This window comes from Etheostoma cragini, chromosome 3, assembly GCF_013103735.1.
Source record: "Etheostoma cragini isolate CJK2018 chromosome 3, CSU_Ecrag_1.0, whole genome shotgun sequence".
Classification (NCBI taxonomy): domain Eukaryota; kingdom Metazoa; phylum Chordata; class Actinopteri; order Perciformes; family Percidae; genus Etheostoma; species Etheostoma cragini.
In genome coordinates, this window is record NC_048409.1 from 21,781,640 (window position 1) to 21,805,388 (window position 23,749).

Genomic DNA, 23,749 nt, shown 5'->3' on the forward strand with positions numbered 1-23,749 from the left:
TTATTCTTCACATTTCTCTATTTTAACTTTACTATGAATCATATATTGACTTGAAGGGATACAAACAAGAATAAAGGTATCTTTGAATCACTGTTTAACAGATTATGTGCAGTATTTTCAGTTGTTTAGACCACCTTAGTTCTCATGACCAACTTGATGTAAAACTATACTTTTACTGAGAATGTCGAATAACAATTGCAATTCATAATGTGTATGATTTGTATTTGCATTAATTTCTCAGTCCCTCTCTTTGTTATCATCACTGATCGAATCCTAAACTCTTTTTTTCCTTCTATGATGAGAAGGGAAGCCATAAACCAGTACTTTTTTGTTTTTAGGTACTGCTTGGGCTATTTTATCACTAAACACAATTGCTTTTGCATAACCCTATTTAAATATTGACAAAGGACAGGCATTGTGGTAATGGAGTTATTAGGTAATTTACTTTCATGAAGGACATGACTTTCGGCTGTTTTAGCTAACCTGGTAATTATTTTTTGTTAGTTTTTTCATAGCATGCTTATAAGAGAAAAAAAGACTTGGATGTAAAGAAAGATTACACTCTTACTACCACCAGCAAGCAGTAAGGTTAACTTAATAAAAACACTAGAAGGAGGGGGGGAACAGCTAACCTGGCTCGGTCCGACAGCACAGTCCAGTCTCATGGCAGTTCGTGAAATGGTCACGTTATTTAATCCATTGATTCAATGTACAGGTCACGTTAATGTTGTTATTTGTGCGTGTTTATTACAAATTTTGAAGTAATGTATTTCAACGGGAAGCCTGTTTTGTGTTTACATAACAATTACTTCATCAAGTAGTTTTGAAAAGACAAAAATCCCTGCAGGGAGGATGGTTGGGATGGTCGATGGGTCAAACAACACAGGACTCTGTCCCGCGTGTTGCAGTTCCTTTCTACGTTATTCTCTTCCTAACCACAACCGTCCCGTTGTTATCGGCGTGTCCTGTGTGTGGCGGTTCTTTTCCCTGTTTTTTTTTTTCCTTAACCGTTTTCCTTAAGTTGGGTCCAGGCTCTGTAAAGAATCTATGTAGAAGAGCCATTTAGTTGTCAGACCTTGGCTATAGATACTTATTTTGCATACAGACGTACAGAGGTATTTCTTTAATTTGTATATATTCCTTTTTTTTTTCTCTCTGAGATGAAGTTGTGCAGGTTTAGAGAAAACATTGTTTTGTTTGTCCCAATTTCCATTCAGTATTTGTATTACTGTGGAGGGAGATAATTTGTGAGCCATTGAATTAAATGTTTGGAGCTAGAAAGACTCGCTGGTGAATAAAGTGCTGATTAAGTTAAGTGTTCACACCTTCATAATTGCAAAGTCCTTGTATTGTGCTCACTGAGATGAAATTACTTATTTTCAAGTGTTTTGCCAGTGCCATTATTACCAGAAAATGCCCAATGATGTAAGACTGTTTCACATTTATCTTTGGGTGTTTATTATTTCTTTCTTTTTTCTATTCTACTACGAGCCAATTCCAACCAAAAAGAGATGCTGGCAAAGTTAGACAACTCCCAGCTTTGCAGAAGAAAAGCAATCAATCAGGCAGACATCAAAAGAGCACATACCCAGCATCTAATGAATCACCACACTGGAAGATTTCCTAATCGCAGTGTAGCACAATACAGAATCTAATAATGATAGATGGCTATATTCTTTCAACAGCAAGGGTTTTTGTTGGATTCACAGTTAGTAAATTAGTTAAAGAGTGTCTTGAATTGTAATGCAATATTGGTGATTTCAGCAACAGAGCAATGTAGAATGTCCGTGTTGTATAATGTTCCTATTACTGTACAGCATTTTCAAATGGATAATAACTGAGTTAAACCTCTTTGCAGTTGATGGATAGATTTTTTATTTTTTATCTCAAGACCTTGTTTTGACTGGAGAGCTTGACAGTTCTGTGTCACACGTTTAAAAATGCTTTTCTCTTTTTGAGACGTGCATCATTATTCATTATAGTCTTATCTGAAGATAGAATCTCTTCATAAGACTTCCACCCTCACACCTCCTGAAAAAAAGACTTAAAAGGACTCTTGGCAATGCTTTAAAAGGTTATTGATATAAAAATAGATACAAAGATGTGGCTTGTTTTAAGGTCTTTTGTGGCATTGTGATGCTAATCCCTTTAATATCAAAGTTAATGTCTTTTATGGACTTACAATATCATTCTTTTTTAACAAACCAAAACCGATCTTTTAAATCTAGAACAGCCATTTTGATTTAACATGCATTTCAGCAAACTGTCTGTAAGCCCTGTCATTCTGATGAAAGACAGTCAGAGCATTATAAAAACGATAAGAAACAGAGAACTAGGCTGATGATGTAAGCACATACATGAAAACAATATGGACCAATCTGAATTCAGACTGCAGTGTCAGCCACAATCTCAAATAGTGATCCCAACAAAATGAAACATTCTCGGCTTGTTCTCAAACAAGCTTACCTTTTTCCATTTTGGGATCAATTATTGTACCATAACAGAAAATAACAGAGGCTGTACAGTGTCTGATATTCTTTCTCATGACTACACTATACTTAGCCACAAGAGACTGGAAGTTATTATAGACGCTAAAATTGACATCTGAAGCTTTGCAACAGAATATCCATTATTGTAATAGATGCTGTAAACCTGATATATTAAGGAATTTTATATTTTCTTTGACTCAAATGAAGACATTCTCCCTAGAATATTCAGTGTACCTTTGTTTGCATTATAGTGTTAAAGAAATCCTCTCCAGCTCTCCGTCTGAGTGGGCTGTTTTATGCACAATGGCAGTTCACAATGCTCCACATTTTTAAGATCTCATTTTTCTTGCACTTCCAACTGTACTGACGATGACATGTTGAATCTGAATGTCTTTCATATAATTCTAGTTTTGTGTTTGATCTGTATCTTTATTCCTCAAAAAATGGCTTTTTTGAAGAACAGCCTATCTGTCCCGCTGTGCGTCGGACAGACAGTCATTACTGAACAATCAAGTCTGCGTTTTCAGGCAACTTTATAATTACTGCTCCATGAAGAGGGGTAAAACATGAAATCTCTACCTCTCAGGACAGTTTCACTTTTTGTACATTTGAAAACTGGCTTAATTGGGGCCAAACTCTGTTGCTATGAGATCCAGTAGGAGGACAGAAAGAAACATGTCAACATAAAGGCACAGCAGTTTGCTTTGATACTCTGACTACATAAAGCAGCTACGAAACGGGCCTAGTGAAAACCCTGCTTAGACTTTTAAAACAATGTTTAATACAAACACATTTTTCATTGTCCTTCACATTGAGTGTGTCCTATTTCAAAACACTGCAAAGTATATTTAGAAAATCAAATGTTGAAAAACTCCATTGCGTAGAACAGCATTGTTCATGATTGAATTCTATGTAAACTGGAAACATTTTATTTTCCTTTCGAATTTGCACAGATAATACTCTGTAGGATATATGTAGAAACATGCAGTGCATTTTTAGATTGTACAACTGCAAGGATAGTCTGTGGGGAAAATCAAATCAAGAGCCATATTTCCATTCATCTTAGACACATGTTTTAGGATTGAATAAGAAAAGCTGTATGGAAACAAAGGACATTCCTCTTTGAGTGAAAGGTTGGCAGCTATCAGAGACGAGGCAAGCACATACTGCAGGCTTCAGCTCACCTCAGCTTCTGCACGCTCCACGTATTTGCTAATTTTCGGATTCGGCAACGGGTTAGCCTCTGGGAGCTGCCCACTTTGAACTTCATTTGGGATGAAATGAAACATGGCCAATAGTAGCTGATTTTAAGAACAACAACCCATAGAACAAATGGGAGTAGATTAACGTGGCAACTTGTTTACGGTTTGCAAACTCTACTTTGACTCTATTTACTGGTGGTTTACAGCCATCCATAGCCTAAAGCAGGGTGCAAACTACCAACACATTCTCACTTCCATCTCGTAAAATACAGGCGCTTTGTCAGGTGCCTTTGTCTTTGTTATTGACGGTAAAGGGCTCCTTTAGCATCATATAATACAGTCGGGACTATTGGCGTCCATGTTGATGCTGTTAGGTTAAGGAGCTCGTGGGTGGGCTTACAGTTCCGTGACTCGTGGGAACGGGACGGTTGGGTTTAGGAAAAGGTCGTGGGAGGGCTTGCAGTTCTGTGACACGCGGGAATACCGGCACAGTTAAGGACACACGCGGGACACGAACCCCGGTCTCCGGGTGGAAAGTCCTGTGTTTGACCCGTGCACCCCACCGACCAACCACCCTAAGCGGAATTTCCCCCTTTCATGCTAGTCGCTAAACCTCGTCTAGATGCTTTTCTCCACAGTAAGTTCTACACTCACGCCGTGGGGTGCTTTTTTTGTTGCATCAGATGCGGACAGCCACTAAGAAGAATAGGTTGGAACTCTGGGGATGCTAGAGGGAGCTCAGCTCCCCTGAAAACGTGAAATATTGTGAAATGTTGGGGGGTTCTCTAAAAGTATTGACGTCATTATGTCATTTTGAAGTGCAGTTTCAGTTTTTTGTAATGTGATCATCGTGGAACATTATGTGTAAAATTGCTAAAATATTCATTAATGCATGACAACGATTTAAACCTAATTCACTTCAATAAAGATAACTATACATGCTGTTCTTGTCCTGAGCATCTAGGCGTGGCGGCACTGCAGTGCAAATTTAACTTGTGTTTAGTGCATGTTAACTCTAAAGATTCATAGAGAAAATAGAAACGTTGGAGGCCATTACTCAGCATGCGAAGTCCTTGAAATCTATAAATCTGTCTGGAAACGTGCACATTTAATTCTCCTGCTTCATTTTACGATTTTGCAGGAACCAATAACAGATTGGCTTATCTGCCTGGCAAGCTATTGGCGGGTTTAACATGATGACCATGAAGAAGCGACCAAGCAGCTTCTTTTTTAGCCATCTGAACACCACCAAAGCGCAGCGAACCTGTTGATGCCACTGTCACTTCTACGTCATCCGGATCATTGGTCTGATTGGTTGAAGGACTATCCAATTGCCTACAGAGTCATTTGAACTATCCCCATTGGCCACACCTCTTGTGCAGAGAAAATACAGAGCAGACTCCCCAGACCACTGCTGGCTTGGTCTGGTGTTAGCCAGACTAGCAATTTTGTCCATCCCCACACGTAATTGTAAGGAACTTCTTTTAGAGATTTCATCCGATCAACTTCAAATTTGATGTGTGCCATCTTAAGACGTTAAAGATGAAAAGATATTCAAAAGAAAACTTTTCGGCATAGGGCATAGCAGTGGCGGGGTGGCCATTTTGTGCGTTTCACTATCCAAACAGGAAGTGGGTGTAACTTGAGTGCACATTGTCCAATTGGCTTGAAACTTTTGATGATTTATAAGAGTCCCACCCTGATAACATCTACAGGCCGCTATTCACATCACTATTGGTACAATTAACGTAATTCATTTCATCCTCTGGTTAAAACATTAAAGTCAGTGGTTTACAGTAGATGATAGGCTATCGCATACTGTAGGTTGCAGCTGGCTAGAGGCAGCGGAGCTCTACTTATATATTATTAATTGTAAAGTAGTTACAGTCCATCAGTTGTACCGTGCTCCTTCTACTGTGCATGTTCCCTCTGGGCACAGTGCTCAGCAGCAAAACACACTTCACCACAGAAGCAAAGCTCCAGCTTTTCTAATGTCCCCTCAGTGCGACTTCAGAGTCATACTTAGTCTGTCAAAGATCCCAGCACATAAGTTGATGACATGTCTGACTTGGTCAACCTACACTAAGGCTGACATATTTTCTCCAGGAGATTTTTTAATAATAAAAAAAATAATAAGAATTGCTGCACAATTTGTAACCACACAAAACAGAAAGCCAGTTCTGTAAATTGTGCTAGTTTTCTCAGAGAATATGACCTAATTTTAACTGTACGTTCAGTTTTGCCAACTTTTCTTTTTTTAACGCATTATGTGACTTCTCAAAAACAACATTTTTTGAAAGCAAACTATTTTTATTTCCTTTTTTACTAATGTGCACAAAAAGCTAACAAAAAATAGTGAGACTGAGGCCACAACTTAATTACCATTGCCTGAAGGCATGAAATATGACCCTGAAAAGATGATTGTATTTACAGTAGTTACACTGCATTCGATTGCTTCCAAAAGTGAGTATTTGATGCTTAAAATTTCCATGGACTTAGTCCACTTTTAAGAATTTGTATGGCTGACAGAATCATGTAAAGATCAAGTTGTGAAGCATATTTTGCATTATTTCTTATATAAAACTCAATTTTTGCATCAGCAATGTCTTAATGTCCATAGAAGTTTGAACTCTCTTTCTGTTTGAATTCTGGGTGACCCTGATTGAATCATGAAATATTTATATCATCAATCTCAGACAGAAACAACAGCATTAGGGGTCGGTTGTATTGTGTGTGTATGTGTGCGTGTGTGTGTTGTTCAGTTCTGGATGCTAAAGCTTTTGTTTTAAAGTAGAGAGGTCTACTGACTGATGTCTACTGACAGTGCAGAGATTAAAATGTTATTGTCATAAAATTGCTATATAGAATAAAGAATCAATATAATGGGAGAAAATTGAAATACCAAGTGCCCATTGATGCACAGCAGAGACAGACTGAACAAAACCTCAGTTTGCTAAATCGTATTTTAAACGGAAAATCCAAAGTATCATCAGTGTAGTTAATTCATGGCTGTGTAATCCCATACTGAGTATACTGAAACCAAAGGTATAATATAACAGATATACCATTATCAATGTACTGTCCCCCCACCCCCTTATTATAAACACAAGCATCCTGCCAGTTTGTTAACAATCTTGTTAGAGGCAGACTTCACAACTCAGAAAATACAGTGCAAGCTAAAAGTGTGAGGGCACACACTGTACTCCGGCAAATTGAAATTCCAACACAACTCAAACTAAGTGCTGACTCTTAGGTTTAGTTTGTGGGTGTTTGCATCTACGTCTCTTGAACCATGTAAACCCTTTATATTCACACAGTACCACCCAAGGCTGAAAATTGCTGTGAGCCCAACACTACCAACATTGAATCAAAACACCTCCAAGCATCTTTCAAGTTAAAAGTCAGCATTTTAACAGTATAGTGATTCATTATTTTTGCTGGAGTAAAGCTAAATATTTCAAATATGTATTAATATAAAATGTATTACTATCCTAATACTAAGTGACTAGAGGTATGATGTCATATCAATATTCCATACAGAGTGCTGGCAGACTTGTGTATAGTAGCGTAGCAATTCCTGCTAGGGATTTCACCTCACACAACAATTTAAATTTACAGAGGACAGATCTGCAATTTTTGTTCATTTGGGACCACTGGATTGTGACCTCTGTGTTGCATCACCACTTTATGATTTAGATGAGTGTAGTATGATATACAATTATTTGCTAGAGTGGGTGTCAGTTTTAAGAATACACATTTTCCTGGGATTTTCAGGACAGTCGCTACCTAACACGGCCTCAGCCAGGCAGTTAAAGCTGACACAGCATCCCAGTATTACCAAATTGCATGTGAATAACACAACAACAAAGAGTCACCCGGTTGAGTGGCACCAGCACAAGTCTTCGCAAATGGACACCACAGCTTCCAAGTCCCAACACAGATCACTGTCTGACACCTGTACACATTCACACTTTCCTTGTTGCCCCCTCTGATGTAGACTCTGAGGTTCCAACTCGTAAAAATCTGACGTTCGGTTAGTGGCTCTGATTATCATATACCGATGCAAATATGACCCTTTAGCTTCTGTATAGAACACACCTGAATGCACCAGGCATGGCAGCAACTCACCTGCAGCGCTGTATGATGACATAGTATTGAGAGTGACAACAGTAGCGAGTAGTACAAAAATCTGTGTAAGGAGGTTGGTTGGGGTGGTGGATGGGTCAAACAACACAGGACTTTCACCATGGGGGACTGGGGTTTGTGTCCCGGTTTTGGCCCACATCCCACTGAAACTTCTATTTCATAACCCCAACCACAATCTTCACCTTAAGCTAACTGTCCCATTCTGCTGACGCGTGTCAGTTAAGCGACGCAGCCATCAAAAAGTGACGCTAAGAGTCCCAACCAAGTGCTCCATTATATTACGCCAAAGGGCTAGACGCTAAAGGAACATCCATGTGCATCCAGTACAAACACCAAGGGCACCTGGCCAAGCGGTGAGAATATGTTCACATAGTCTGGATAGTAGCCATAGGTCGTAGCTGACATCTTAAACATAATGTTTGTTTATATGCACTGTCCCTGAGAAATACACTAAATAATATAAAAAATAATAATAAGCTGCTGAAATTGCAAGGGTTGTTCACTGGAGTCATGCATGCCGGTTGGTTGGAGGTAAAGTTTTGGACTCAAGTATAAACCTGTAATCATCAGCAGGCTGCCTATGCCCTTTATTATAGCTTTCCTACTAGAGCCAGTGCAGCAGCAGATAGACCTGCAATGCTGCTCTGCACCACAAGGATGGTTGCATGTGTGTCTATGTGTGTGTCTGTTCCTACCCCGGGACTCACCTCTGGCTTCTACCAAAACAGACAGCTCTGGGTCATTATGGCAGGTCCAGGAATGACGAGTAATGCAGTGATGGATTATAGTTGGTGTGAATGCTCCTGTGAGAGTGTGTATGTGCGTGTCTGTGTGAATCAGGTCACCTCCACTCCCTCCTGACCTTCCCCAGTTTCCTCTACACCTCTTCTCTCTTTCTATATATCCCTTCTCAGCAGCAGCTCTCTGCAAAGGGTAATTATCACAGCGAGAGAAGACACAGCCCTTTTAAAGTCAGGTAATGGACACAGCACACATGAAGATGTGTTTGAATGACTGTTAAACATTACACATAATTCCCTATCTTAGCACAGTTGTATCACAACTTTTTTGTAGCAGAAAAATAAATTAGAAAAATACTTCTAGACAGAAGAGGACTGCAGGACTTTTCACTTACAGTGTACCTGACAAAATTGCTGTTTACAGGCTGATTTTATCTTTACAATTGTTGTGCAGTGTGGGAAAACAATGAAGTCTATACAAGTTCTTTGCAATATATAATTTCCTTTCACTTAAATAATAAATTATTATTAAATTGCTTTCCATGCTTTTCATATTTATGTATAATAAATTAGTGCTGGGCAGTACAAAAGTTTATACTGGTGTTACTTTCCCGTATGATTTTTACATTTCATATACCGTAACCTGGTCTATGGCCAAAATAATCAGCAACTGAATTTAGAACGGGTGCCCTGTTAACTGCGTACCTTTTTCACTCATGGTAGTAACTTTATATCACAACAATTAACAACCCACAACTAACTCTGTTTAACAGAATAAACATCTTAAGCACACAACAATTTGTGACACAAACAATTTCTAACACCAACCATTTTACATTCACAAATTTATACATGCATCTGCCAACCTACTAACATTATTCAAACACCAAAGGAGGCTGACTGCATTAGATTGGATTTTACTGAGGCTATTTCCATGTTATTAATACTTTTATCAAAAATGATGGACATGTGTTTAGGCATGAATTTCTTCTGTTTCAGTAATTTATTTTAGTTTGTCCAAGTAATTAGGTGTTGGTTGCACTAGCTAATCATTCATAGTGTAAACTGTGTAAATATATATATATATATATATACATATATATATAACCTAAGGACTAAATAATATGTATTACCAGGTTCAATTCCCATCTTTGGTGATTCTGTATCGTTTCTATGAATTTGGCCTAATTTAAGCAAATCCATAGATGATTTGAAAATACAGAGCGCACACAAGGGATTTTGAGATTTCTCTGCTTGAGGGGTTTGCAAGGTTTCTTTTGATGTTTTTGAAACAGGAAACTTTATGAAACGACCACCATTCAGGTGAACCGCAGCTGCTGTTCTTTGTGTCAGCCTTTTAAGCCTGCAGAGAGTGGATACCTGATACTTAAAGGTTGGATTTTTGGGTGGACACTCTAAGCAAACATGTGCATTATGGATTTTGTGTTATTGAAGGCGACAAATGACAAAGTGATTGTGTCCTCCAGATCTTGACTAAAGACCACATTACTTGCACCTGGTGGAGACGCTGTAGAAAATCGGCCTTGTCTACCAAGTCAGTGTTGAAATGTAAAGGATGCAGACTCTGAATTATTGAGACAAAAAACACAAGAGTTCAATCTGTGTAACGCACGCCAATTACACCATTATTAGCCAGGGTTTGGTTCTTTATCAGCTATACATTTTCTACAAGTAATAATAGAACTACTCTTCTTTCCAACCTCATGCTTAATCGTGCAGGGCATTTAATGCCCTTTCAACAAAAAAACACTTTGCTATGAAAAATGTTAACAAAGAAAAACTAATGATGGTAAAGACAACTGGGTTCCTGGCATTAAGACTGAAATTTGTGCATAAAAACCTGCAAAAATGTTTTTCTATGCTTGGTTGAAGGGGAGAGGATCTTTCAACGCAAAATGCATCAATGTGCAATGGAGACAGGCTTAGTGAAGTATTCCTGATGCAAATAAAGGGTGTAACTTCAACTCCCACTGAAGCTTATGCTCCACTAAAGGGGAGGAAAATGGTAACAGACAAAAACATCATGTGCAAACTGCTCAGGAGCCTGTAACGTTCCTCAAATAATACATTAAAAAGACATAAATGCCATACTGTATATCCATCAGGATTTTCCTACTTCATTCACATTTTCATTTGCCAAGTTTTTGCAAGGTACATATTAATTGACCAAGAATGTGCACATCCACAGATTTGACTGTGCCCATGCTGACTGTAAACACACAAGAGAGTACTGTTTATCTTCTTGGATTACAAAGCTGTGTCATAGCTGATACATGAAGGTGGTGAAGATCCCTTGGGTGTTGTATGGGGCTGTGGCCAGAGGTTCCAGTCTTGTCTTTCCTTTGCTTTACACATTTACCCTGTATTTCACCTGAGAGAGATATATTAATTTCTGTCAGGAAAGAGCAGGTTCTCGTTAAGACAAAATTATTAGATATGAAATAAGGCTATTATCCCAAGAAATGAAGCCCCTGCAGTTTCCCTTTAACACCTAATAAGCAATGGGTCATTCAAGCTTTTATGTTGGCTTGTTATTGACTTTTGTGGCTTTTGGCAATTCCGTACCCCTTAATTATTTACTCTGCCCTTTAGCTTCTCTTCATTGCCTCTGTTTCTATAAACTACGCAGATAAAAACAGGTTTATGATGATGATGAAGACAATGAACGTGTAAAGTAAAAAAGACTAAGATGACGAAGATGAAAAGATAAAAATAAATATGACTTGGGGAGAAAAAGTGTGTCACAAGGGAGGACCAAAATGAGAAATCTCTAAAAACAACTGCCTGCAATTACTGTGCCTTCTTGTCCACCAAGGCCTCCTAATTAAGAGAACAGAGGGATAATGCAGATTAGAGAGGAGGGCCTGGAGATAGGCCTGTGGCTCTCCAGTCCTCAGAGAGAATATCATCCAGGGAATCACTCTGTTTATACAAAACAATGAGAGGGTCTATATAATTAATCTTCGGTTGAGTGAGAAACACAGAGGTAGCAAGAGAAAAAGGATAGAGAAAAACTTGAGTGGGAGGGGAAGAGATAAGATGTGGAGGCTAACCAGACTGGTAAGAAAGAATAATTTAGATGTGCATGTATGTGCCTGTTTGCACTCTCTTCCTAAGGGCCCTTTTACATGTGTGCTTTTGGGAAAGCTTATTGAGAAATTCTTTTGTGGATGTTCAGCAATTTTACCCACTTACTCATGTGTTAAATCCTTCTCAGTACAGACACTCAGCCTTTCCAACTGCCAATCACATGCAATTTTAGTTAGCTGTTTGCTTCTAATGGTGCTGCTGTGTTGCAACAACTTGACTCAAAAAAATATCAGTGCTGTAAGAAGATGCTTGCTGGGTTTTCTTCCTTAAGATTTCACATCTTTGGAGGTTGGTAGAGATAGGTTTGCGTTTTCTCACATCTGACATTTATCTTTTCCACCTACCAGTTGATAATAAATTATTTAAATTTTTTCACATAACTGTTTCTTGCCATAGGCGCCATTATCAGTAAACGACTGCAGTGTATGTGCAGACTAAAAAAAGACAACAATCTGATCTGGCAGGTATTTGACCTACTTGTTTGATTCCCCTCCTTTGAAGAAACAGCTTAGTTATATAAGAAGCACATCAGTTGCATTTACAAAGCTGTGCCTCTGGGTGCTTGGGATCGATACGTAAATCAGCCTCGGCAGGGGGTTCCTTTAAAAGGAAACTATACTTTATGGATATTTGCACTTTGAATATGTTCATGTCATGAACTTGGACTTACCGAGGAACTTAGCAGGGTTTACTGTACATGGTTCAGGAATACTGTATATGAAGGAGACACACAGGCGCTGAAAAGATTGTGGTTCAGATTAAAACACTCCCAAGGACCGGACTTTTCCTGTGTGAAAGTCTTGGTTTAGGAAAACGCACGCCACTCCGGCACATCCATCCAAACTTTATACAGTGGCAGTCACTGTGATGGATACAGTGACAAATATGTGGAATGCTTATTAATTACAGTGCTTTACTTTAGGTAGCTTTTTGTACAAATGGTTAACTTTTTTAAGCCTATCCCTGATGATTTCCTAACCCTAAATATGTTTCCTGCATAAACTTAAGTTCCACTTCACAATGTTAGCTATGTTTTTAAAATATCGGCGGTTGCATTAAATAAAACGGTGACATGATTTAAACTAGCACCGCGGTCATGTGTCACAGTCCCATGTTAAAAATGGTGAAATAAACTCAGTGATGGAAGATAAATATGAAATCTGAAATTAGACACATGTAACATGTTTGGTTGCCAACAAGGTTTTACATTGGGATCTGTTAGTTACACGGTAAAAAAGGGGGCAAACACTCAAACAAACGTCAAGGATGTCAGGATGTCAGGATGTCTATCGCAATGTAGGGTTAGATGTAAAAATAATGTAATTATTTTTTTATTAACACAAAAAACATTTAAAGGATTGTGCTGCTTTGATGTAGTTCTGCTTGATGGGGGCTTTCTAGATTGTAAATGTTTTGGGCTTTCTAGATTTTAAATGTTTTGGCTACATTCTAGTTAAAATGTATTTTTTTAATTGGCCGTTAATTTATGTCCAAAAGATCAGTGGGATAACTCTGTCCAAGCGATGTGTATTTTATATTTTAGTATTACAACCCTAACGTGACTCGGACTACTTTGTGTCAAAATCTCTGAAATACCCCTTCACATTTACAAAATGTAATTAAAAGTATAAGTCTGTGCTTGAATGAGGCAATTTCACACCATTGCTTTTAATTTATGTACACAGTCCTCAGAGTCATTTGGTGTGTGCTCATACTCTGAAAGTCTTAATTAGTCATCCATCACTTTTTGAAAGGCATCCCCTAATTTAGCAGATGAGTTATGCGGAGAAACAACAACTTAAGTGAAGAGCATGGACTTACTCTCACACAGACTCGTACAGTTGCCCTGTGTTCACAAGAAAAAGCTCCTTCGATCTATTTGACTGCAAATCCTTGTACTTCTGCAAGGACCTTGTTACCCCGTAGGTTTTCACCTTCAACATTACTGCTGCTGCTAAACCAATCCTCCTCAGCATGGAGCCTCGCTATGCCTGAACTCTCAAATAGAACTGAATAGCAAGAGGAGGGATGACCCTCAGGGCCCAACTTAAAGCAATTCGTTTGATTGAGAAAGCGCAGGTCAAACGTTTGGCAATGTACAGATGTGGTGTGAGTCACAGTATGATTGGCTCTCCTAACCATGGAGCCCTGGGGCATTTGCATTACCAGTTGACCCATAGATGCAATTGCTCTACCTTTTATGATGGCAAATTGTGCGAAAGCAAAGGAGTGGTGACGCGGTCAAAATCTGAGAGCTAGGAGATACAAATACCTTTCACATCCAAATATGATGCTGTTTTTATGCTAATTCTTTTGCCCTACACTTGTGCGGTGCTTTTTCATACTGTACAACTACAGTATATATTGTATCTAAGATGAATGGAATCCTTAATATCTAGAAGAAATGTTATTCAGAGATATTTGTTGACCATTTCATTTTGTGTTTCAACTCTAAATGATATGAACCAACTCAAAGTCAGAAGCTATTGCGGAGCAAGAAACAAACGTGAAGGAGCATGCCAGCCCTGTCTCTTAAGTAATGATCCCATACAACAACGTTGGCCTGTAGATCTTTGTGGATCTTGGGAACACGTAGCACAAAATCTACCGTCTGGTGAAGGAAGATCATTCTCTAACAGGAAGTTCAGTACATAAGGTCTGCACAAAGATAACATCTGAACTGCAGTTCAATTAGACTTCTGGTCACACACAAAACCACTCACAGGTCCGCTAAAACTTTGTCAAGGTTAAGCATGTATGCAAAAGAGCCTTGAAAGGTGGCTTTGGAGTGCTTTTTTATACTTAATGTGTCATTTGAATTTGCGTGTGTTGTCTTGTGCAAGTTGGTGTTGGCAGCCTTTGCAGGTATCTGTTATGCCAGTATAAACAGGCTTCTTTGGGAAGGCAGCATAAGTTACTCTGATTTTAATCTCACCAAAAGCAGAGAAAAATAAAACTTAAAACCAAAACCCAAAGGTGATTGTATGTTACTTTCATCTTTTGCCAACAAGTTATTATAAATGCAGTATTCAACTGCTGCGTAGAATAAAGCCAGAGATTGTTCATTGATTTGTTTCACCCATCTGGTATGCCGGGAAGTTAGTGCTTTTGCAAAAATATTGTGCAGTTAAATTAAGCACTGATTAAAATTCACTGAAGTGTTCCCATGTTCCCTCTAAACTTTGAACTATCACTTTAGCACTTTGCCTACAATGTACCAAGCTTTTTGCCAAAGTTTTGCATTATTTTATTTTTCTGCTGACAGAGAGAAAGAGAGCAAGAGGCTTCAGGCCAAGGTGTGTGTGTGTGTGTGTGTTTGTGCATGTGTGTCTCTGCCTGTGCGTGTGTGTGCGTTAGTGGGGATACAGTATACTGCTGAGTACGTTGCTGGGTATCCTTTTTCCTGCGTATCATGCTTTTTCCTGCCAAGACTCAGGTTTTGATTGGAATGGCAGGGAAATTATGCATACACTCCTTTTTTTATGAAGGGAAGAGAACTCTGTTTTTTTCTCTTGTCTCAGTGTTTTTGTCCCGTACACATACATGCACACACACTTACAGTAAGTGTGTGTATATGGGCATGTTTTGCTAATGCAGTCTGCTCTAGTTTGATACAAAGTGTATTTGGCTTGAAAGAGGAGAAAAAAATGTAAAGAGGAATCTGAGGGGCGAGCCTACCTCATTGATCTTCTATAGCTTCTATAGCTGAACCGAGTGCAATTTGTTTTCATGCAGATATTAGATGCACAATGGAGGAAGATGAAAATCTGAATTCTATTATAGATCCTCCTCTTGATGAAACTTCTCTATTGTTTGTGTTTCATACAACATCAGTATATATCCTAGGCCCAAAGATGGAGACTGTAAAATCCAAAGTGATGTAGAGTATTAAAATATTTAGGAACACACAATAATGAACACTTAGTTAATCAAAATGAATTACAGAAAAGAATACAAGGAAAATCTACGAATTATTTTACATTTTATAAAATTTTGTCGGAATAAAAGCATAGTGCATAAGCCAGTGGCCATCTCACTGAGGAAATGCATCTAAGTGAGGCTAGATGCTTCTGTTGCTTTGGCTGGACAGCTGGGAGATTGTAGTCCATTTTTCTTTTGCTGCTGTGAGGTTTTCTGTTGACCTTTACACTGGCACAATACACTGCATGTTGTAAAATATTGGGTTTACAAGCAAATGAAGTGAAATATTTGGCTTTGAAATAGCAGTAGGTCTATGGTGAGCAGCCAAAGTTTGTGAATTTTTTGCACACGTTGCTTACCATACCAAATACAAAAAAGTTAATTGTACGACTGATTGTGGGTTGTTTGTGTGAATGCTAAGACTGTGTTATTATTTTAGTATTTCTTCCCCTCCACATTGTTTCCTACTACTGTGACTTCCCATCTGTGGACTTTATTGAGTGAAAAGACTTTGAGACATTGCAATTTCCACTGTGCGATATTTGACAGCTGTTTAACAGCCGAGGTGAAATGCCATATTTGATATATTTACTATCAGCGTAATTTATTAATGAATTCCGTTGTTTGCTTGTGTGTGCAGGTCATGATGGTGTGTGACATTATAAATGTTCCTCAAAGATGAGCCAAGATTACGATGGTCGACAGAGGCAAACGTCTTGCAACTCTTGCAAAAACGCATGCAAATATACAAAACGCAAGCAAATTAAAAAAAACAATTTCATTAATTTGACAACACATGCGCAACATTCAGAAAAACGCCCTACAAATAAACACAACACAATCAAATACATAAACGCGCTGCAAATATAGAAATGATGCAAAAAGAAAAGCAGATGCAAAAAAAAAAAAAATGCTGCACCCAGATTACACAACGGAAGTTCCCCAGACCTCTAGAGGGTGCGCTAAGTGGAACAGACCCCACAGGAAGAGAGCAGTTTTGCCTTTTTATTAGTCAGGTATGGCTGCAGCCTGGAGACCTCCAGGCTCATGCCTCCCGTCCATAGACTTTATATTAAATTAATAATATCATTATTATTATACAGTCTATGCTCCTTTCTCATGCCCTCCTGGCTGGAGCCGTCAGCGAGCTTTGACTTTTCAAAATGAAAGCTCATGTCCGGTCCGCTATGTCTTTGTACTTTGGTGTTTTAGATGATTTTGAACTAAACAGTAGGGAAATCATGCTAATGAATATAAAAACCTTTTCAGCAGATGTCTTGGTCACAACACAATGGAGTTGGCAGTTTTGTGTTTATACGTGTGGGGGGGGGGATTCATTCAGTTTGATGAATCCCACTGTCTCTACAAAGCTGTAGCTCAAAATGGCTGGCTGATTAAACAGGGAGGGACTAGAAATCCTGTCTGTTGTTTTTTTATTTAATTTCAAACACAAATTGCTCCACAATATGAATAGAGATTGATTGTCAGTTATTTGGTAAGGTATTTGGTAATTTTGGTAACTTCCGTTGCATAAACTGGATGCAGCATTTTTTGTATGCATCTGCTTTTCTTTTTTCATCGCTTCTTTTTTCGTCGTTTGTGTGCTTTTCTCTTCTGCATTGTTTTCTATATTTGCAGCACGTTTATATATTTGATTGTGTTGCAGCGCTTTTGCCGAATGCTGTGCGTGTGTTGTCAAATTAATGATGTTGTTTTCTTAATTTGCTTGTATTTTGTCTATTTGCATGTTTTGTACAACATGTTATTGTATGTGGTTTAACTTAACCAACATACAATAACATGTTGTACAACTATTTTACAGGCTGAGCAAAATAAACCTTGATAAGTCAACTGATCTGGTATAAAATCGATTGAAAAGCCTACACAGTCCATCAAGAAAGACTTGATATAAACACACTATTTTGTCTCTAAAACTTTTCAAAAGAGAGTTAATAACCCTACAACAGGTGTCTGGATGACAAAACTATGACGAAGAGAAACATCAAATGATGAAATCTCAGCACTGATGATGCATCCAGGTAATACTGATGAAATCCAGGTCATGGTATGGTGTTGTAAACCATGGTGCAGCCCTTGTCACTCTTGAAATTTATGGTTACATCTGCTTTATTGAAGAAGACTCCCAAAGGTGAAGGCAAGACTACAGTCAGCCTCACTGACTTCATTCTCCAACAACTCAATTGAAAAGGGCAGACTTTGTGAGACAAAAACCAGCAGCATGGTTCCTAAGTAAACCGATGACGGGTACATCAACAGTCATTTTAAAATAGCTTGAAACTGGAATGCCTCTGTTATGAGATCATTATCTATACTTATTAGCTATACAATAGCCACAGAAAAACCAGTCCTTCTAGGTTTTGTGTACAATATTAAATGCTTTAAAAATTATAACAAGTGTGGGATAATGCAACCAAATTAGGTCCCTGCTTCATTTCAACTAAAGGGCTATTGAGGAAAGTATTAAGAGTCAGTCAGTCTCTGAACCAACAAAGCGGGTGCTATGTCATAGACTGAAGGCTTGATTCACTGATGTGTTAATTTAAAATTTAAAGATTTGCGGTTGACTTCACTGAAAAGAGTGGATTTTTCTGACTTTATGTCAAAGCCATACATCTCTATTTTTATCTGCTGTTATGAGTTCTCCCTTTTTTGATTGGCGAGACCATGCCGAGTCGCTCCGCTGGAGTTATTATGACTAATGAGATGAGGAGAAAGTCAGGGCATCTCATAATATGTATTAATAAAATCACTTTATAGTTGCTACCCTTTGATGCAGACCTCATGAAAAAAAAAAAAAAAAAATCACAAAAGGCAGAGTCACGTCTTGCTAAAGAAATATCAGAAATATTAAAGTAATTTACAATGCAGTGTGATCGCCTCAGTTGCCAAGCATGAAGAAGCAAAGACATGATTTTTAGTTATATGTTACATTAGTTGCTACTGTGTTTCAATAAAATAGTTTCTTGGGGCGTTCCTTGCTATCACCTTCCTCTGAACTATACAGAGTTGAATAATAGATCATGTTCTGCTTTCTCTTCATTGAAGTTAATTCCCCTTATACTGTCATTGTTTCATCATTCATCTGTCACAGACTGCCCTACTTATTATAGAAGATACCAATTATTTTGTATTTCTACTCAATATGTTATGCATTATCACTATTACGCTCTGTGGTACAGTAAAAAAAAAAGCAGGCATGTTACACAACTCACACCTGTCATTGTTCCTGAATTACACAGTATAGACAAATAAGCTGTATATATCGCCAGTGAAACAAATACTATAATATAATGATATTGCATCAGTGGGTTTGTCATCTTATTATATATTTGGCTGTACATTATCGTAAATGGAAGGCTGTTGAAAACTGTTGTTAATGTTACCATGTCACTGTTCCTTGAATGGGAAATGTTATATATCTATTGTTGTATTTACATACAGTATATTATGTATTTCTATTAGCAGAATGTATGACCACTTCTGCTTTCTAAACCACAACACCAACTAACCCAGAGCATCCCACCTGCATGATAATAACCTCTCTGTCTCTGTGTGTGTGTGTGTGTGTGTGTGTGTGTTCTCCAGTGTGGGGTTGAGCGAGAGATCACTGGCCTTTTGTTAAGAACTGGTTAAAGATGCTGTGTCCCTGGCCTCCCTTCCTCCATCTCTCTCTCTGCCATACAAGGACAAGTTATAAAAATTCCATACAATATTTCTCAGATCACTGACTGACTTGTGAGAATTCCAAATTTAAAAAAATAACTAGATGCCACATGGAAGCCATTCCTGTACAAATCTGTATGCGGAGGAGCAACTCTTCTCTCCTCTTCTGAGCCCAGTAGTCCCTTTTTAAATGGTCTTAATGCGTGTGCACTTTCAAAAACTGTGCAATCTCTAAGATAGCAAAAATCTTCAGAAGCTTTGAGGAAATGGTAACAGGCACTGATTATTAAGGGAAAGATTGTAGTGTTCCTTACTAACATTAGCACAGCCAAACTCACATACCAATTATGTCACTGTATTTTGTACGTATTTTCTCTGATCTAGCTGTAGCTGTGAAGCTAACATGTCACAGTAGGCTACAGGGAGGGAGGGGTAGGGCTGTAAAATAATGGTTTATGTCTGATCTGGTGCTTAAAATCTGCTGATGCTGGAAATAAGGCTTAAACACACTGCTTGCACTGCTTCACTCTGAACAATAGCATTATGTTTAGAGATGGGGAGTGGGGGGTTGTTCATGCAACTTAGTGCAATGTTAACCTCATATTTAATCATTCTACTTTCAAGTAAAATATGATATCCTCAGCATGTCCTGTACTTAACTAGAATTAAAACTTTGTAATGTGTCTGATTCAAAATTATTAACCAAACACCTCTAGAGCAAAACAAAAAATGCACCATGCAATGAATGCCAACAACTCACATTAGTATTAATGTATTTTCTGAATCACATAAAATGCTAAGTGCACTGCGTAAATTTTTACTCTGCAGTTCATTAAGCACGTCGTCGAATGACGTTTGACATGGCCTATTAAGCCGTTACTTGATTGGCAAGTGAAATTTGAAGCTCACTCTGCACTCACATTTTTCTTAGAAAGGAAAAGTGCTCACCTTCAAAACTTGGGTCCCTTCTTAGGTTGAAAGTCGATTTAATTGCGTACCGAGCCAGAGCAACATGCCATGGCACCCGTGGCAGTCTAGACAAGAGATGATTATGTCTGGTTAAGCTATTCACAGCTGAGCTTCGCCCTGTTTATGGTCAACAGACTGTTAGTGATCTTTTCCCTCTCTTCTTTTCCACTTAATTCATTTTAGCTGTAAAGGTGAAGTAACATGGTAAAAAGTAAGTAAAGAAGTTAAATGTGTTTCAGGAGTCCTTGACGGTAATTAAATGGGAAAATCCTAAAATGCACAAACAAAATAATCGATTGTGTAGCTGTTTTTTTAGGACACTTTTTACTGCTTACTACCTAAAAGCAGATTGAACCTAATTCCCCCCCCCCCCCCTTACTAAATCCTAACTAAGTAAAGAAAGTGTTGCTGCTCTAAATACCAGGATACCTGTGAGCATACAGGTTGTCTGAAGACTAATGATAACATGATGCTGCAGTGATTGGAACTAAGAAAGTGTCTTTTCTTCTTGGCTTACCCTCCGGGCTGATAAGAGCATTCAGTAGGCTAGTTGTTAGATAGAAAGATATAACATGTCGACCTGGTCAGGACTGTTGGTTGTAGTCTCCTATTTGGTGTTGTACACTTGTTTTACTTTGTTAAAATTGAATTGAATTGAATTTAATTTATTCCTATTTATTTTTTATTTGTTTTTCACTTATTTTGCTAGTATTAGTTGTGTATCACTGAAAGGGACCTCAGGTGGTGCTGTTGTCCTGACAACCAATAAGGGGAGCATCACAGCCAGACGGCTGGATAATCTGAGAGAGAGAAAGAGAGAGAAAGAGAGAGAGAGAGAGAGAGGGGGGGGGGCGGGGGACAGATCAGAAGCCTGCCTCTCTCCATCGCAGTTGCTGGCTGTGCCGTCCCTTTACGCAGAGAGCATTACGCATCACTGGACTATAGAACAAGGACTCCGCACAACATAGCACGTTTTCTTTTAAGGGAAACCGTATCACCCATCCCTTCAGCACAGCTTTGGACATAAAAGTCATCCCGCGTTTTCCGAGAAGTCTGGACAACTACTACTCTTCCTCCCCCCCCCCCTTTTTAACCCTTGGATCTAGAGCTCCCTAAAAGCGCGCTCCTGTGATTTTAAAATGCAAGTCGGACGAAAATCGTGTTGGAGGCAATTGCAGGCGTCTTTTTTCAGACTGCTGTTTCTTATACCCACAGGATTCCCCGTCCGGAGTGTGGATATGCAGCGGGCCACCGACAACATCACCATCCGCCAGGGCGACACAGCGATTATCAGGTACGAGAGTCATCTTCCAACTTTCCTCTCTTACCGTCTCCCTCAGAATGCACAGCAGCATCCTCCTCCGCGACAGCTGCTTGTTGCAGATCGCTGTAGCCTGGGGTATCGTTTATTGGACTCCGGCAATTTGTCATAAGGAAGATATGGACTACATATATTTTATTGTTTCTGTTTTGTTTGCGGTTAATTTATATTTTCCACAAGATTACACATAAGTAACGGAGGTGGTAAATGTTCATGACAGTTAATTTGCTTACGTTTCCAACTTTTATCCAACAAACCAGTCCTGGCAAAAATATCGATACGATAATTAATGCAATTGACGCTGTTTGACTGAATTGTCTGTTTGGTTACTTATATATAATATCCCTCCATCTCCTCCCTATTCTTATGCAGTTATAGTTTTCATATCATCCTTCTTCTGGGGGGATTTACATGCTTATGCCTTCGCTGACATGGCGCACCGATGCTGTGGTCACCCAGGCTCCTTTTTTATTTTTTTACTTAATTCAAGAACAGCATAACAAAACGAAGTGCGTCACGGTGTCCGAGTTGCTGTTTGTGAGTGGATTAATTTTTAATACAGGCATCTAGACACTGATAAGTGGATTATGCGAGTAGACAGAGAACTGCGCAGTCTTGTTGAGATTTTACGAATCACTGTTGAATGTTTAGAAAAGATGAATTGCAGGCTGTTGGGGACAAGTAGTTAGGTGAAGTACCATCAGTGTCAGAAAGATGTTAATTTAACCTGATTGCTGCACATCCCTGTTTGCTGCCCCATGAATTTAAAGCTCCAGTCTCTAAATGTAGTTTAGTCTCTTACCGTTTTTGTATCCAATCGCCTCACATCCAACCTAATCACTTCCTCGACAATGCAAGCTGTCATCTCTATGCTATTGTGATGCTTCTCGGCAGATGTCAATGTTCACATGATCCGACCCATGTGTTTGTGGCAGGCTGCAAGGGGATTTAGATTTTTTTTGTTTTGTATAAACAACGCCCCCCCCCCCATGCACTGTAGGGAAGTCCAGTGGTATAATAGGCTGCACATAGAACACTCAATCACATTGATTTTTCCCTACCGCTCACTCTTTCTCTGTCCTCTCCCTACTTTCATGCTTTATTTACAGTACTAACACCCAGTCCTGCCTAATTAGTGTGAGAATATAGAATGCAAAGGATAGACCTCCAACACAGCCAGTCTGGAAAAGACTGCAGACCGACACACAAGCATGTTTCCTCACATGTGCCCTGAGCGTACATACATACATACATACATACACACACACACACACACAAACACACAGAAGGAATACATCCCTTTAATGGATTCGTTTTTTCAACCTGGTGTCATCCATTCAGATACCTGCTGAACAAATGAGTCAATTGATTTAGTTACTGTTGAACCCACAAAGGGTCACAGCTATTTGTTTCACTTTTACAAATCCAATTGACTGCGTCTTTGCTATATTCAGCTGTTTAGTCACCCAGTCAGTCTATCTCCTTTAGAGGTGGTGGCAGGCTTTTCCACTCAGCCAAAGCCAAATTAGATTCTCCTTTCCAAGAAAACACTTGCATCCTAAGTCCGCTGTTTTAACTATTATCTCTGATAAACGATCCTTGAATAATTGTCTATGGTAATCGCTCAGGCGGCGTCATAATTAATTTGATGTTTATAATGTATGTTGTTGGCTTTAGCGATCCCTCTTATTTATTGTCAGTCAGGCAACGATAAACTGCAACTCAGACCCCTGTGGCTCCATTGAAAAACACAACCATTTTTCACACCCAGTTTCCACCTGACAAATTGGATATGGGGGTGGTTGGGGGAGGGAAAGGAATAAGAAAAAACGTGAGAACTTTGAGCAGGGGTAGGAGGCCGTTGGCTTGTAATTTGTCGAGCTACACAGTGTATCTGAGTCCATAAGCTGGGTTTTGTGAAGGCTGAGGGGATATTGGTGACCTGGGGGCGTAATAAGGCCCTTGCTCCTTTAGTGGAGCCTGTGGCTACAGTCATGACATTCATGGGACCAGAGGAGAGATGCTGGAGCGGAGAAAGAGTGTGTGGCCAAACAACCACTGTGACCGAACACACAGTAGCAAGCCTCGCTACACTCTAAAAACTAATTCAGGGGACCTTTAGTCATTACTTAAATATATACATTGTTGTGAAATAAAAAATCAAGT

The 23,749-nt window shown here is 38.9% G+C and overlaps 1 protein-coding gene across 3 annotated transcripts in view; it reads left to right on the forward strand.

Annotated features, from left to right (window-relative positions):
- Positions 1–23,749, forward strand: part of lsamp (limbic system associated membrane protein) — a 603,277-nt gene that overhangs the window by 390,883 nt on the left and 188,645 nt on the right. For 2 of the 3 annotated variants that reach the window (XM_034862364.1, XM_034862356.1), the window contains exon 2: positions 21,478–21,556. In XM_034862364.1, coding sequence (XP_034718255.1) covers positions 21,478–21,556 — 79 coding nt within the window. Of the gene's footprint in view, positions 1–21,114; positions 21,557–23,749 lie in introns of those variants that run through there. The other variant, XM_034862347.1, reaches the window with a different exon arrangement.